General features: G+C 41.4%; 1 protein-coding gene across 3 annotated transcripts in view; it reads right to left on the bottom strand.

Moving 5' to 3' along the window:
- DDHD2 (DDHD domain containing 2) overlaps positions 1–15,283 on the bottom strand; it is a 539,107-nt gene that overhangs the window by 400,365 nt on the left and 123,459 nt on the right. For all 3 annotated transcript variants that reach the window (XM_085633751.1, XM_085633749.1, XM_085633750.1), the window contains exons 3-4: positions 2,717–2,907; positions 269–358 (exon numbers count right to left, since the gene is read on the bottom strand). In XM_085633751.1, coding sequence (XP_085489877.1) covers positions 269–358; positions 2,717–2,907 — 281 coding nt within the window. The remainder of the gene's footprint in view (positions 1–268; positions 359–2,716; positions 2,908–15,283) is intronic.

The raw sequence follows: 15,283 nt of genomic DNA, 5'->3' as shown, positions 1-15,283 counted from the left end.
AATCAACCCGGGCAACTGTCAACCCAGTCCCACACCACAGATGAACTTGACTATACTGAGGTCATGGTAACATGCCTGGATCATGGCAGCCCACCCTTCTCTTAAACAAGCCTCCAAGCGTGCAGCCTAAAGGGAAATGCCAGTGTGGCAAAAACTTCCAGTCCAATCATGAGTTAGTCAAAACTACTCAGAAATGTTCGCGTCAATTGGGTCATGGAGTTACCTGGTTCTCCTCTCTGAAACACTGAATTCATTATGTTGGCTTTACCTTTGGGTTGTGCAGTATGATGATATCTCTATAGGGAGACGCCAGTGTTTGCTTCCACTGATTCTGTGTTACGGCAAGCTTGTAAGCCTCCTGTTAAAAAACAGAACATGACTTATCTTACAAATGGCATTCAAACAACAAAGCAATGAATTTGAACAACCACAGAATGATTGAGACACATTATGTCAGTGTCATTTACCTATTCTAAAACAATCGATAAAAGCATAAACACTTACTGCATTAACTGATATTTTTTTCAAGTAAATGCTACATATAACCAATTAGTTTCTTACTCATTTGTACCCCTGTTTAAATAAAAATCTAAATCTGCACGATATCGATCAGGGAAATAAAAAACGATCAAAACTTAGAATAATAACTGTGAAGATGTGTAAGTGTGGAAATCGCCCACTATCGAGGAAGTGAAACTCACTGTCTTCCCCAAATTGTTTTTTTTCTCCACATTAAGTATTATCTAAACCATGCTGACAAAGATGCTTATTAGTAAAATACAAATAAATCTATTGTGCAAGGATTCCAAAAGCGATAAACAATGGCAGACAATCACAAAGAACGTACAGAGCAAAAGTTCCACTTAGAATCGGTTTATTTATATTGAAGTGATTACATTTAAAAACTATGAAGATTTGTATATTTAATCAAACACTTAATTCTGCTGCTGTATGCGTCCTGGAAGAGTCGCCAGAGAGAAGAGCCCCCTCCAGTCAGTCCAAGGGGACCAGAGAAGCCATACACAGCACGTTATAGCCGGCTCAGAGATGACAGAGCTCTGCGATGACAGCAAAGTGTAAGGGACATATACCTCTTTAATAGAACATCTAGACAAGCTTTATTTTCTACACCACTTGGTGACCTTTTTGATAGCCTTTTACTCCCCTTTTCACCACCACATTAGCAAGTAGCCCGAATCAAGCATTGTGTGTGCACGATCCCCCGCATTCTTTCGGCCCATGGAGAAAGTGTCCCAGAGCCACACTACGGGCCTTGTCTTAACCTACCAGGCTATGCAGAGCTCTAGCAACCAGACATTCAGTTTCCAGCATTCAACAACCCGGACCAAAGTTGCGCTATCTGAATAGTAGGATCATACAGGAAGAGAGTTCAATTTGTTCGGGGTTTGAATCAGTCCTAAGCCCACGGTCTTTAAGAGGGACCCATGGATTGACCGAATGTGGTTAGTCCCTGGTGGACTGGATATACAACTCCCTAAAGCACTTAGACATAACAAGACCCCGGCAAAAATGGAGCCACCAACATTAAACTCTTAAATAATGCTCAAACCGGTCCTTGTAATACTGATTAAAACAAAACATTAAAAGTATATTTTGAAATAACTCTTTCATAGTTAGGCATACAAACCTATGACTGAAAAATGCTTGCATATCTTCCTTGTATTAAGTAGTATTTGTATTAAATGAAAAACCCTGACGTGATAAGACAATTATTATGAGTGAAATAAATGTTACACTGCAGCTGACATACATATCATACACCCTCCCCCGAGCCTGGTCTCGATTATTCGACCTAAAAGATTCAAGGACGCTTTGGAAGCCAAATTCTTAATTCCAGTAAACTGGTCAGTAAGAAATGTGTAGTCTAAACTTTAACTACTAGGTGGTTCCTACAAGTTCACAGATAAGGTTAAAACCCTGCACTGTAGTATTCAACTGCAGCACTATCAGGCTACAAAACAAAGAGTAACATATCTGCCATCCATAAAATATAACTGAAAGGGGTCCATCACAGTCCTCAAATGGTTGAATACAGTTATTAAACCAGTGAGTGTCTAAACACCCTAAGCCATCATGAAGAGGGCGTTGTGTGCACATCAGAGTATACAAGCTCTTCATCTAGCGCGAAGGAAGATCTTTTTAAATGGTCATGCTATTAAAGTGAATAGAGAGAAACTATTTTACGAGGTAGATGAGGGTCAGCAGAGACCTTGATATCTATAGTCTAGAGTAGGATGACATACTAAATATGTGGATAGAGTGAGGGATATGGAATACAGGAGAATGCAATAAATTTAAAGCACCCACTGAAACCAGGAAGTCAATTTTTTGGTGTGTGGTTTCACTACAGTCAAATGATGTGAACATTTCACAAGAGAGTGCATGCTTGCTAGAAGGGTGAGCCTACTGAAGTCATTAGGAGGAGGGCAAAGATGAGTCCAAGGAGGGCAAACCCCTAAAACATGACAAGAGGCGAGATATGAGTTGCTAGTCTATTTCCACTGGTTTCTGCAACAATGGTCTGGTATTTTTATAAAGGTGCAACAATGACTTGATCAAATACTAATATACATTACGAATATACATACACTGTCTGAAACATATACATGAACAGCTACTTCAATGCATACATAAAAAACTGCAGCACATATATAAAAAACACAAGCCACTCGTGTGATTCGCTTTAAAACATTACCTCCAACTCTGCACTGAATTCCTCAGTGTACGGAATGTACTTATTATCCTTGTCACCCTTGTGAAACCAGGAGCAACGTCTCACTTCGGAAAGTTTTTCTTCCCAGTACACTGCATAACGCATTCTTTCTCCCAAAAGAACATCATAACGGCCTCCATCGATAGCAATTACTATCTTGTCCAGGTCTAGTCCTGCCAGAAAATTTGGATAAATATCATTGATGAACGCCTCACTTAATAAGTGCAAATTCAAATCGTATTTCATTTGGAATATTTTCTTTTTCACATTATTGTCATCACTGTGGTGTGGACTCGATGGGTAAACAGTATGTGTAGACTCAATAGCTTGCCAAAAAGATCGTTTTGAATTGAGTCAATGTTGAAATATTTAAATTGCTCCAAATTCTTTCCTGTGACGGACGGCTATTACACACTACCCGCAACTGCTTTTGACATTTCATGAACACAATACAAACCAGCAAGCGGAAGGCTTGGGACCCACAGCCTAAGGCCAAGGTTCTTTATGAGTCCTTGCTTTTGGAATCCAGGGAGAACATTATCCACTACTTCCTCCCCTGAAGAAGACGACAGCTTACAAGCTCTCCACTTGCCAGAGTCCTGCCTCAGGAGGGAGGCATATGGAAAGGCGGTATGAATGATCAAACTTTATTCGGCAACAAAATGTAAGTACAATACAATAAAAAGCATACAACTTATTCTTCTTCTGGAGTAGAAATCATTCTACCATCATATCCTATTTGAAAACATTCTCATGTAAAATAATAAAAACATTTGTTTAATAAAAAGCTTTCTATTCAATATACTAAAGAAATATCTAAAATTGCAGTACATAGTAGGGCTGTGGAAATTCTATCCAAACTACTGCCAGCCTCATAGAGGTGGCATCAAGATGACATGGCTACAGTGTTCTTTTGTTGTGGCCGACAAATCTGACAAGGTATCATCACCTAGGAGTGGTAAGGACAGCTATACAGCTATTGGATAATGAGGAAAATGTAATATCCAGTTACTACATTATTATAAAATTCAATAAGCCAGGAAACAGTTATAATTCACTTGGTCTAAAATGTCACGGAGCATACGCCTTTAAAAGAAATCCTGTGAAATGAGAGAAATGTACCCATCAGCAGTAAAACGTAACAATTATATTGTATCATTTTTCAGTTAACCACTTCAATGCTAGAATTAAACAAGCATTTGCAATGCAAGAAGTCTCACATTTGCGAGAGTTCGAGCTATTGGCATTGTAAATGACAATGCCTTTTATTTATGTGTTGGTGTTCAAAACAGATACATAAAAAGCATTGCAATTTACAATGCCAATAGCTAAAACTCTTGCAAATGCGAGACCTATTGCATTGGAAAAGCTTGTTTGTTAAAGCACCCCATACCGCGGCTCGTCTAAAAAAAGGGGCGCGGACGCCATTAAAGTGAAGGCACAGAATGAGGCTCTTTTACAAAAAAAAGCATCCAAATGTTTCTTTTTGTAAAAGCGCCACATTCCATTCTTACACTTTTACGAGTCAGCGATGCCGCAAGCGCAATGTAAGTGATTTTATTATTTTTTAAATGTAATTGTACCTATCCCGTCGACTGTCGACTTCACCGTCTACCACACAATTTCGTGGTAAAGGCATGATTGGTAAAAGGATATGCATAGTAAAGATTACCACTACCCCGATCCCCCCCCTTTAGCCCTAAAATCCTATCCCCTACCTCGCCGCCCCACCCTGAGGCCTAAAACCTACCCTGCCCTTAAAACTACCCTTTTCCCTCCCCCTGCCTTGAGGCCTAAAATGCTACCATAAACTACCCCGACCCCAGCTCCCCCCAACTGAGCCCTAAAACTTACACCATTGCTGTCCATAAAATGACCCCAATCCCTTCCACTGCCCTAAAGCCTAACACCCTGCCCCAAATTAAAACAAGCATTGAAAATGCAATGGGTATCGCCTTTGATTAAGTTAAAGCCGTTTGCAAAGCGAATGGCTTTAACGTAATAAAAGGCAAGATCTATTGCATTTTTAATGCTTGTTAATCAGGCAGTCACTGCTCAGCTTAGTCAGTTAAAATGTTTTCGTAAATTGTTTCCAGGGTGCGTGCGCTTTTTTTTAAACTATACATCGGAAATGAAAACTATTTGCAGTAAGAATGTTAGCGTTCCTAATATCACAGTATTTTCAGAGTCTCTCTAACAACTGTCAGGGCCACAGAATGACGCACATATTCATCTACCCTCAAGGGCCACGCACGCCTGATGTGGAAACCACGTGAGCTCCAATCCACAGATATGTATACTCAAGAGTCCTTTTAAAAACGGATATGTAAAACAACCTGAAAAAAGTCAAACACGGTGTGTGCGTAAGGGAGGACCCTGGAGGACTGATATATGATGGTTGTCATCAGAAAGCCTAGAAGCTGTTGAACTCCTGAAGGTTCCACTTGCAATATTTAAAGGCACATTAAGTAAACATTTATGAGATTGTTTTACACTTCCACTTAAGACTTAGTACAGACAGACCCCTTGAACCCCAAGTGGCAACAAAAGTGCATGGTTTCTGAATACTTTGACACGTAAATAGAGCTGCCCCCCCCTCCTCCCGGTTCTGAGGTGATTGTGTTTTCCTTGCAAACCCTTGCACCCCCTCACTGGAGCCGCAGTGTTAGTGAAATTGCTAGACATGTAACAAGAATGATCCTGCATTCATCCTGCCAGCCGCCCGCTAAATGCCCCCTCCCTCGATAATAAGCCCCGTAGCCGGTAGCCCTCTCCCCTCCCGGCTGCTCCCTGCAGTCATAGAAAGTGGAACAAAAGTACACACTTGGGCCCGCTCCTGTGTTCAGCAACCTCCCCAATAATAACACGGACTTGGGGCTCCGTGGGGTACCCGAGGGAACGTCAATCCGGGCACCCAGGGTTTGTTCTGTGGCCGCAGCCCGAGCTGGCCTTGCCAGCGCACACCTTTTGTCCGGCCGGCCTCCTACAATGCCACGTCGCCGGGCCTTCTCATTCACACGTCTTGGCACCGCAACAATCGCGCAGCCTGTGGCACGGCTGCCCTCTGCACACCGCCCCGCTACAGCTTACTAAGTGACAGGAGAGCCACAAAGCATGGCTGCCGGGAGAGCTCTGGGACACAAATGGGACCAGCATGTGGGGGAGAAAGAGCCCCTCAAAAACATCCTCCAGCAAGAGGAGAGGGGAGCACGCGCTCCCTGCAGCCGCATTCACTTGGTCACTCTCTGCAGAACTGGAACGGCGTCCCTTGCGGGTATTTGCATCTGAAGTGAAACCCACTCACAGTCGAAACCCTACAAATTCTACGGCAACCAGAAATACATTTAGGGCAATATGCTTTTGGGACACTCCACATTTTTGTACCCATGTATGTGGAAAAAAGTATATGTAGTTGAAAGTAACAAACCGTAAAACACCGAAGTGTGCGTAGGCACAATATTCCCCTCAAGAGGCGCACTGTGACCAGAACCAGACACACAACTTCCTGCCGCCGTGCTTGGGCACTGAAGTCTACATATTCATTCACCAAAGAAGATTTATAAACTACACAGCAAAGGCTCTCTCGCCCTCTATGCTCATGGGGCTGTTTCTTACAGACTTGCCCACCAACTGTGAAGGGAGACCCCGTTTCTGTGAGTTGTAAATGTATATGAATGATAAACAGTAGTACTGTTGCACTGTAGCTGGTGTGTAAAAGCATGCCTTTGTTCCTGTAAGTGGACACGGTATTTTCTTCCTGTGAAAAAACTGAGCCACCAGGTGATCGAATGCACAGTGCAAAAAAAGAAGAAAAACAGAAAATGTCCAATCATGGTCGGTGGTAGTGTATGACGTGTGGACAGACTATTTATGGCGCTAATTGCACTTTTAGTTACAGCGCTGTTAGTACTTGATATTAACACTCCACAGTGTGCCATTGCAGCAACACCGTGTCGCAATCCATTTCTGTATCATTGAGTAGGAAGTTATAATAAACTTTTCCTGCTGCAAAATATTGTTTTTCAAAGATTCTCTGTCTGGATATTGTTTCCTTGGTTTCATTTAAGAGTTCCTGGAACACGACAATGAATATGAAATTCAAATCGGCAGATACCACAGAACCCAGAGAGGTATTAGTGATCAAATTACAGGTTACCCAATATATCTTTTATATTTTACGCATTTCTTTCATTTTTTAGGTCTCGCTGGCGTTGCAGCGCGAAGCGCTGCCGCCAACGAGAACTATTGTTACCGTGATGCCTCTCAAGGGAGACAGACTGGGGCACGCGCAGCGATCGGGGTCTGTGGACGCGCTTCTGAGAAGCGCAGACGCACACGCCCCCAAGCGCGCGCGCGCCACGCTCCGCTGACCGCCGGGCTTGTTTAATAAGTGCCATGTATGATTTTGGACGTTTCAGCGTGTTTTGGGCTTCTCTCGTTAGGACTTGGAGCTCGCTGCAGAATTTTTCTTTAATGGAGATGGTCCTTGTTTTGTGATTCGGAGCCGGTGCCACTAGTTGTGTTGCAGCCTGTCAAGCGCGCAGATGGTCCAAGTCCTGCGAGCGATCGTCGCGACCCGCGCTTCCCCGCCCCATTCGAGGTAAGAGGAACCGTGAAGGGGCATGACGGGTCCTTCCCGGGGCTGTGCTGCTACCGCCTGCGCGCTAGCTGCTGCACTACTGTTTCTCTACTGGCCGTGGGAAGGACAAGGTACAAAAAGCTGCGACATGAAGGAAGACCGCACAACTGCTCATAGGTAGCAGGGTTGAGTCAGTACCTACATTACTTTCTAGCAGGCTTATTAGGGTCACCCATGAAGCAGTGTGCTTCATGTTTCTATTTATTTTTTAAAGTGGACAAATACAGATATATGGCTTATTTGAAGTGACAGCATACGAAGTTTAAAACAGGGTGACATCTCCTTAAATAACTTCATACCTCGAAATTTGTTTGTGGTATTAAACTATTATTTTACCATATTGTTGTTTTGTATTGTTTTATTATATTTGTCCTTGTAAAACTAGACAGACGTCAAAGTATGAGTGCACATTTATAGTTAAATTTAGAAATATACATTTTACAACTTACTTTGTACACAAGACTCAACAATAACTACAGATAAATACTGATAAGATGGCCAAAAAGACATTTGACTACATAGAGAGAAATGTTAAAAAAATAAAAATAAATCGGGAGCCCTCATCATAACTTTATCCATTGTCAATAGTTTGTTTTACCTTAAATGGTAAAGTTATCACACTACTTTAAACTTTCTCTTGGTCTGTATCAGAGCAGCAGAAAGCTATGCACATTATCAATACAAAGAAATATGACAGGTATCAGTTGTGCAATCCAACCTTCTCCATAAATAGTTTTCAGGTATTCTTCATAAAATCACAGATCTTAGTTCTGTTCTCAAAGGTATTACAGTAACCTCTCAGGGAGCACATTCTTCATGTGGATACAGTTGTGAATGTGGAATCGTCTTTCAGTCAGCTTGTCTTATCATTACGGACTTGCCTGAGATAAATTAAATTACATTTTGACCTACCAGGATGTGTATGTTGAATGTGTAAGTGTCATGGACTGGTGTAAGCGCAGGTCTTTGAGCCACGTTTTGCTAGCTGTTGATAGATCTGCTGCCCCCCACACCACCTGCTGTTCCGATTTGTCCTGTATAGGGTGCATCACACAGTTGAGGTCCCTGCCAATTATAACTGGGTTGTCTGAAATCCGAACTGGATCATTGGGATGGGGAACTTTTCTTGCCCCATGTTTGGGTGTAAATTGTTGCTATAGTCATAGGCTGGCCCACCCATTCTCCCACCACGACCAGGTCGCCTGCCTCTTTTGTCTATTTTGACCATCTTTTCCCCAAATTTGTGTGTGTAATGCAATAGTACGGCACCTCTAGATTTCTTGGTGGGGGCAGCTGCATAATTTTATGTAGGGAAGCACGTAGAGAGTAGTTGGTGCAGGTCTTAGCAGATGAGTCTCTTGTAAGAGACATGTATCTGCTCCCAGTCTCATAAGCTTCCCTAGGATGCTCCAACGTTGTATGGCACTATATTCAATTGTGTGTTTCCACCCATCACATGTGCAAAGGTGTGGGGAAGTTCTGCACAGGGTATTCAACACGAGAAACAAAGGCAACAGAACTTATTAATAGTGACTCTAAACTAATATTAACTATTTGCAGATCTTTCAGTGGGTGGAAATGGCTTGTAGGCGGTCCCTGTAGTACGCCACTTCTCTCGCCCTGCCCTAACGGCACCACTTCAAACGGGCGAGAGGTATGGTCGCCATGAAGCAGCCCTGAAGCATGCTCAGACCTCAGGATTGTTGATTCACTAGCCTGTTCGTGGGAACAGGACTATGGCGAGTTCTGGAGACCAGTGTCCTGCAGAAATTGAATACTGGTGATGTGACACAGCGAGATTTGGCGGATCTCAACTGACTATCGGGCTTTCTGGGCGGTTCATCTGATTGCTTAAACTCGCAACGAAGTTTATAATCCCTGGTGCCCTTCTCCCCAAAGCAGAAATGCGCTCTTAGGGTTCCATAACTCACCGAAATAAGCAGAGTATTTGTTTGATAAGGGAGGGGACTCGCTTGTGGTTCTTGCCATTGATGGAATTTTGCGATGATTATGAAGTTAAAATCATTTAAAGGAGGAATTTATGCAAACAAGGTGACCTCCACTAGGAAGTGTGCACGATTGGCAGGGGTGGCTTGAGAGACTCCAGTATGAACTGACTAAGCAGCATTAAGGCGAAAGTGGCAGTGAATTCTCATGATGGGCTGCTGGTGAGCTGGTCAGTGTCTGAGATAGCAGTATCTGACCTGGCATTACGAGTCTATGCTGCTCAGCAACCAGAAATAATTGGACCCCAAATGGCTGGGTCAGATACCGGCAAGACTAGAGGCTCACAATTCGGTAAAGTGTAAAAATGCAGCACTTGTGAGAGAGGAGCAGCCTCCTGCGGGTAGAGGATGAGGCAACTTAAAACAGAAAGGTTGATCTAAAACTTCATGAGAGACGTGAATGTCCTCCATCCCTGGCCCCAGTAAGAGCCCAACGGGGCTGGATGGGTTGCAAAATCAAACTGGAACACATTATGAACAGCAGGACTATGGAGTTCTTAATCTTTTTTCACAATAAGCCATGTACCTTGAGTAATCCATCTGCGCCGAGCTCGGTGTCCGGACTGGAGTCGACACCCCCTATTCCCTCAAGTCCTTACACTTCACCAGGGCAAGCTGCATTAGATATTCTGATCCCCAGCAGGAATGAGGCTTTGACTCCGGCAGTGGAACTAGTACATTCGAGTCTTAGGGGGAATACCACATCAACTGAAGGTCTGAAAGTAACTGATTTTCCTGTTGCTTTCCAAGGGGTCTCTGTGAAATTCTTTATGAGGTAAAATCAATGAAAAACTGCAACAAGTAATTGCTAAGCAGGTCACAGAACGCTTGTCCAGCCTTGAGGGGAAAATATCACAAGCACTCAATACAATGGAAGAGATGCAGCAGTGTATCTCTGATTGTGAGGATAAACTGACCCTGTCCTCCGGGACAATGCAGCACTTCTGGAAACAGCTAGGGGCATTAAGGATCAAGCAGGAGGACTAACAAAATCACTCAAGAAGGTCTAATCTTAGAATCATAGGTATTTCGGAACATTAGGAGGACGCTGAGAGTCTGATCACATATGTGAATAATTTTATTAAGGAATACGTCCTCTCTGACTACCCGCAGGACTTAACTGTGTATGCGCATCACGTGCCTGGTCAAGCTTTGGCCAAATCTAAATATCCTCACATGTTATTAATACATTTTGCTGACTTTCGGGTTAAAGAGAAGGTTCTAAGAAAGGTAATTCAGGAGAAAGCAATAAATATGAACAATGAGTATTCAATCCTATTTTTCTCAGGCATGACTGTGGAATCTAAGTCCCAACCCCTTTTTTTCTCAGGAGTGGCAGTGTGGGTGGTGGTTTGGAGGGGGGGAGCGAGAAAGCATGGCACAAAACCATGGTGCCAGATGAGTGAAGGTTGGGTCTCACAGGTCACAGGGTAGGGGGGCATAGAGGTTATGGGAATTGAGGAGGTGGCACTGGAAAAATGGTCGTTTTATGGCTCAGTTTGATGCTTTGTTACAGGAAGTGGTAAAATCTCTATATAAGTCCTCATCTCAGATTTATTTTTTATTTTTCTTAATTTTCCAGGGTTTAACAGATTTGTCTCACAAATTATAGGAAATCGCTTCTTGGGCTATTTTGTGGCATCCTTTCAATTGAAAATGAGATCAGTTAATACAAGAAGTACTAGATGGTGCTTTGATAGGTCCCTATTAGTACACAATAATTGGAAAATCAATCTTCGTATTTTTATTGGGGAATTTTATAGGCTCAATGTGAATTTGGCATAATTAGCAAGTAACTGAGAAGCATTCAAGGCTTGCTTTGGAGGCCAGCTCATTGCGTTTAAAGCAAACTCTATCAAGATTTGTTGTGCCTTGTTTAAGGGAATGCAGGCCAATATACAGCGCAAGATCAAGGACTGTTTGCATCTATCTTCTCTGTTCCTAGTAAATCTGTAGAACTGCCTGTAAGTAATTTTCGGAATTTCTTCTTCAATGAGGAAATAGTGAAGGAGAAGGCTGCCTCCAGCAACCTTACAAGGAAAGTAAGCATGCGGGTCAGATTGTGGCCTGGCCAGTAAAATCTAGGACCAGTGCTAATCGAATATCAGAGATGATAGATTCCGGCACCAGTTGAATCACTGCTAGTAGTGAAGATCCAGAAAATATTATTTAAGGGTTATTCCCCTCTTTATTGGGCACCATCTGAGGTAGCAGAGGATACTATTGCAATTTTTCTCAATTCAATTCCATTTCCCCAGCTACCTAATGAGCAGCAGGAAAGTTACTAAATCCAGTTTTAGAAACAGAATTTAGGATGGCTTTGGCCAACGCTAATGCAGCAGGAATGGATGGCATTCCCATCGAGTTTTATAAAGAATTTGCAGCTTTTCCCCCAAGATATATTGATCAAACCTTTTAATGAGATAATTGCAGGTGGGCCTAGCTCTCCTTCATTTACTCAATCCACTGTAATAAGCTTTTTGAAAAAAGATAAATCGTCTCTCAATCCTAATTCGTATAGGCCTATTAGTTTGTTGAATGCGAACTATAAACGTTGAATGACTATCTTAACCAATCGTCTGGTTCCTGTTGTCCAGAAATTAATTCATGGTGATAAAAATGGCTTTCTTCCTAATAGGTCTGTGGGAGTTGACACTAAATATTTGATTCAGGCCATATACTATCTCTTGGTCAATAGCACCAAAGCTGCCTTAATTATGGTCGACCCAGAAAAAGCTTTTGACCTAGTTAGTTGGTCGGCTATATTTGAGATTTTGAGGAGGTTCGGTTTTCCTGTCAAATTTATAACTCTTCTTAAGAAACTCTATGTAGGAGCAGTAGCTACGATTAGTATCAACTCAAGTAATGTAGAGTAAGTTTACATTTTCATGTAAAACGCTTCTTTCACCTGTTTTATTTACTTTTTAATTGAACTGTTGGCCGTTCTTTTACGAAATGGCAATTCAATTTTACCTCCAGCTTCTGGTATGTCCAAACTAAAACTCTTTGCAGATTATATTATTCTATATTTTGATACAGATCGAGGTAATATTGAAAAAACGTTTGATAGGTTTAACGAGTTTGTTAATCAGTTGCTACAATATTAATTACAACAAATCAGAAATTTCGTTGTTTAATGCTTTCGTTGAGGACCTTCCTATTGTACTTAGTGAGCAGTGGGAGCCCACTCTTCCTATTGGATATCTTGGTGTCTTTGTCACCTCCAACATTCTTGATGTGTACGGGATAAATTATTATGAATGGTCGGAAAAGTTAAGAGAATTCTGAAATTCTGGAGCTTTATGCCCCTGTCAATTCTAGGCTGATTTGCCCTAATTAAAATGTTGATTCAGCCTCTATTTTGTTATACTAATGTACTTATTCGACTTAGTAAAAAGTTTTTTAAGTAATTGGACAGTCTAATTAGGAGATTTATATGGCAACAACAGCACCCATGTGTTGATTTCTCAGCTATCCAATTAGGAAAGACCAGGGCAAGCTGGCCCTACCCGATTTTTATCGAAACTATCCGGCAGCCTTTGTCGATTATCATGCACATTTATATGCTGATTCATTCTCAACATATGAATTTTTTTAAGATTGATGGTGCAGGAGGTAGGTTTGCAGCTCTCTCCTTTTCGGAAATCATGGCAATGCCCCAAGAAAACAAGATACATAATACTAAAAGAAATAATTCTGCATAAAAATGAATTTGAGTTAAAATATAAGATTTTTGAAGGTCATTTTTTCTCTTTACAGGATTGTGATAGGCTGGGCTTGCGGATCCCTCAATTTCCAATTGTACTTTAGAACAGATTGGGGTTCGATGCGTCATCTGATTTTAGGATCAATGGTAGATGGAGTTACTGGCAGCAGTTAGGTCAGTTAATCTACGAGAACCCGTCCCTTTGGTTTAGTTCTGCCCAAATTTCCAGTTGCTTGCGGAATCTCAATCCCTATTTTTATCCATTCGCTGCAATCGTTTTGAAACTTTTATAAGCATATTTCTAAGCATCTTCAAAAAGTTGTATCAGCTACTGGATGTGCTTATTTCCAAAATCAGTGGACAGATATTTCCATGTTTGGTCATAAACTGTTTAGGGCGGCCAATTTGAAACAAATGATTTTTTTGCTAGATGGGCTCTTTATTATACTCCCTAGTTTCTAAATAAATTGCTGTCCTAATGTTTCAAATATTTGCTTTAGGTGTACCACAATGGCTAAGTGAGATTGGGCACATATTTGTTTCACTTGTCCAGCCCTGTATTTGTTTTGGCGGCAGCTATTTAATTTTTATCTGTAAGATTACCTAAAAGGGTGGAGCCAGGCTTATTAGTAGCACTTTTTGGGGGTATTGACTAACAATGAAGCTTTCACGTGATTAGAACAGAAGTTAATTTTCATGGTAGTTTTGATTGCTAGATCACTCATTTTACAGTGCTGGAAATCTTCCAGATGCCCTTGTTTTGGCCAGTGGCAATCCAAAATGAGTAGGATACGACAGCTAGAATATATGTATCCAAAGAAAATGAACCAAAGTGATGTATTTGAGCAGCTGTGGGGCTATTTCCCGCTGTGTACAGTGGGGGATATTGAGTTATGAGCACAGCCGGAATATGTATTTGTCTGTATTGAGATTCTATCTTTGGTAGCTGCTTCAAGCAATTTATTGTGTATGTATTGCTCTTTTGGACTCTTTAAGCATTTTTGTACATTGTATATTGCACTTTGTCAGAATGTTTATGCACTATGGTGATTACATTTTGATTATTTGGTTAAAGCTTTCCCTTATTTGAGCAGGTTTAAATTGTACACTTCACAGTTCTGCGGCTTTATCACGCTTGTTCACTTTGCATTTAAAAAATGTACGAGCAGCAGATCAATATATATTTTTGGAGTGAATGTATGTAGTGTGCAAAATCCCTTGGAAAGGTCCTGCCCTTCGTAATGAATATATTAAAAAAGACTCAAAGTGTGGATTGTGTCAACAATTACTTGGCACGCACCTCATGGGTGAAGTGTCGCCACACATGCACACCATGGTGCCTTACTAATGCAAAACTCATTAATAAAAGTAGTGCTTACAGACTAACCAACGCGATCGGCATCGGAGCATGTCAATCCAAATCCCGGCTTCTCTTTCATTTTCTAGACTATTTGACTCCCTCTTCTGCGTCTTGGTTATCCCCCAAACACTGGGATGCAATGAAGTTTACCAAGGGGGCGGGGTACATGAGGGCTTCGGGGGCAAGTGAAAATATATTCATTGCCTAGTTGTCAAAGGCTGCCCGGTGCTATTAGTTAAAAGTGTGCAGATTTCATTAAGATAGTAAGAGTACTTTACTTTGCTCGCATCTATGAGAAAATAGACATTAACTAAACAAAATGGGATCGTTTTCAACCGAATTTAACACAAAAATATTACTGAGTGCGAATTCCACATCGGTGATTCGCACACCTTTCTAGAATAAAAAACAACAACAAATAACCATAACAAGTTAAGCACAGATATTTACATCTGTGCTTTATACATTATTTGGATAAAATATAGCAGGGAAAGTTTACATATTTGCATGTTCTTTATATTTGCATTATTCTTTTATCTTGTTTGCCATTACTGTTAAAATGTCAAATATTTTAGCACCTCCACATTTTTTGCCTTCTGCTGGGGAACCTAAGATGGAATGGGATTTATGGTATCCCATGTTTCTAGCCTACGTGGAAGTGTTAGAGGAGAATGGTTGCTCCCCTAAAAGGAAATTAGACCTGCTAAGGCATTGCTTAGGGGGTCAAGGGATTAAAGAATTTTATAATTTGCCTCCTCTCGAAAGCACAGATGGAGTAAATGTGTTTGAAGTCACTGTTAAAACAAGCATTTGCAATGCAATAGGTCTCGCATTTATA

This window comes from Triturus cristatus, chromosome 11 (genome assembly GCF_964204655.1).
Source record: "Triturus cristatus chromosome 11, aTriCri1.1, whole genome shotgun sequence".
Lineage (NCBI taxonomy): Eukaryota > Metazoa > Chordata > Amphibia > Caudata > Salamandridae > Triturus > Triturus cristatus.
The sequence above is the reverse complement of the archived record's forward strand: the minus strand, read 5'-3'. Positions and strand labels throughout refer to the sequence as shown.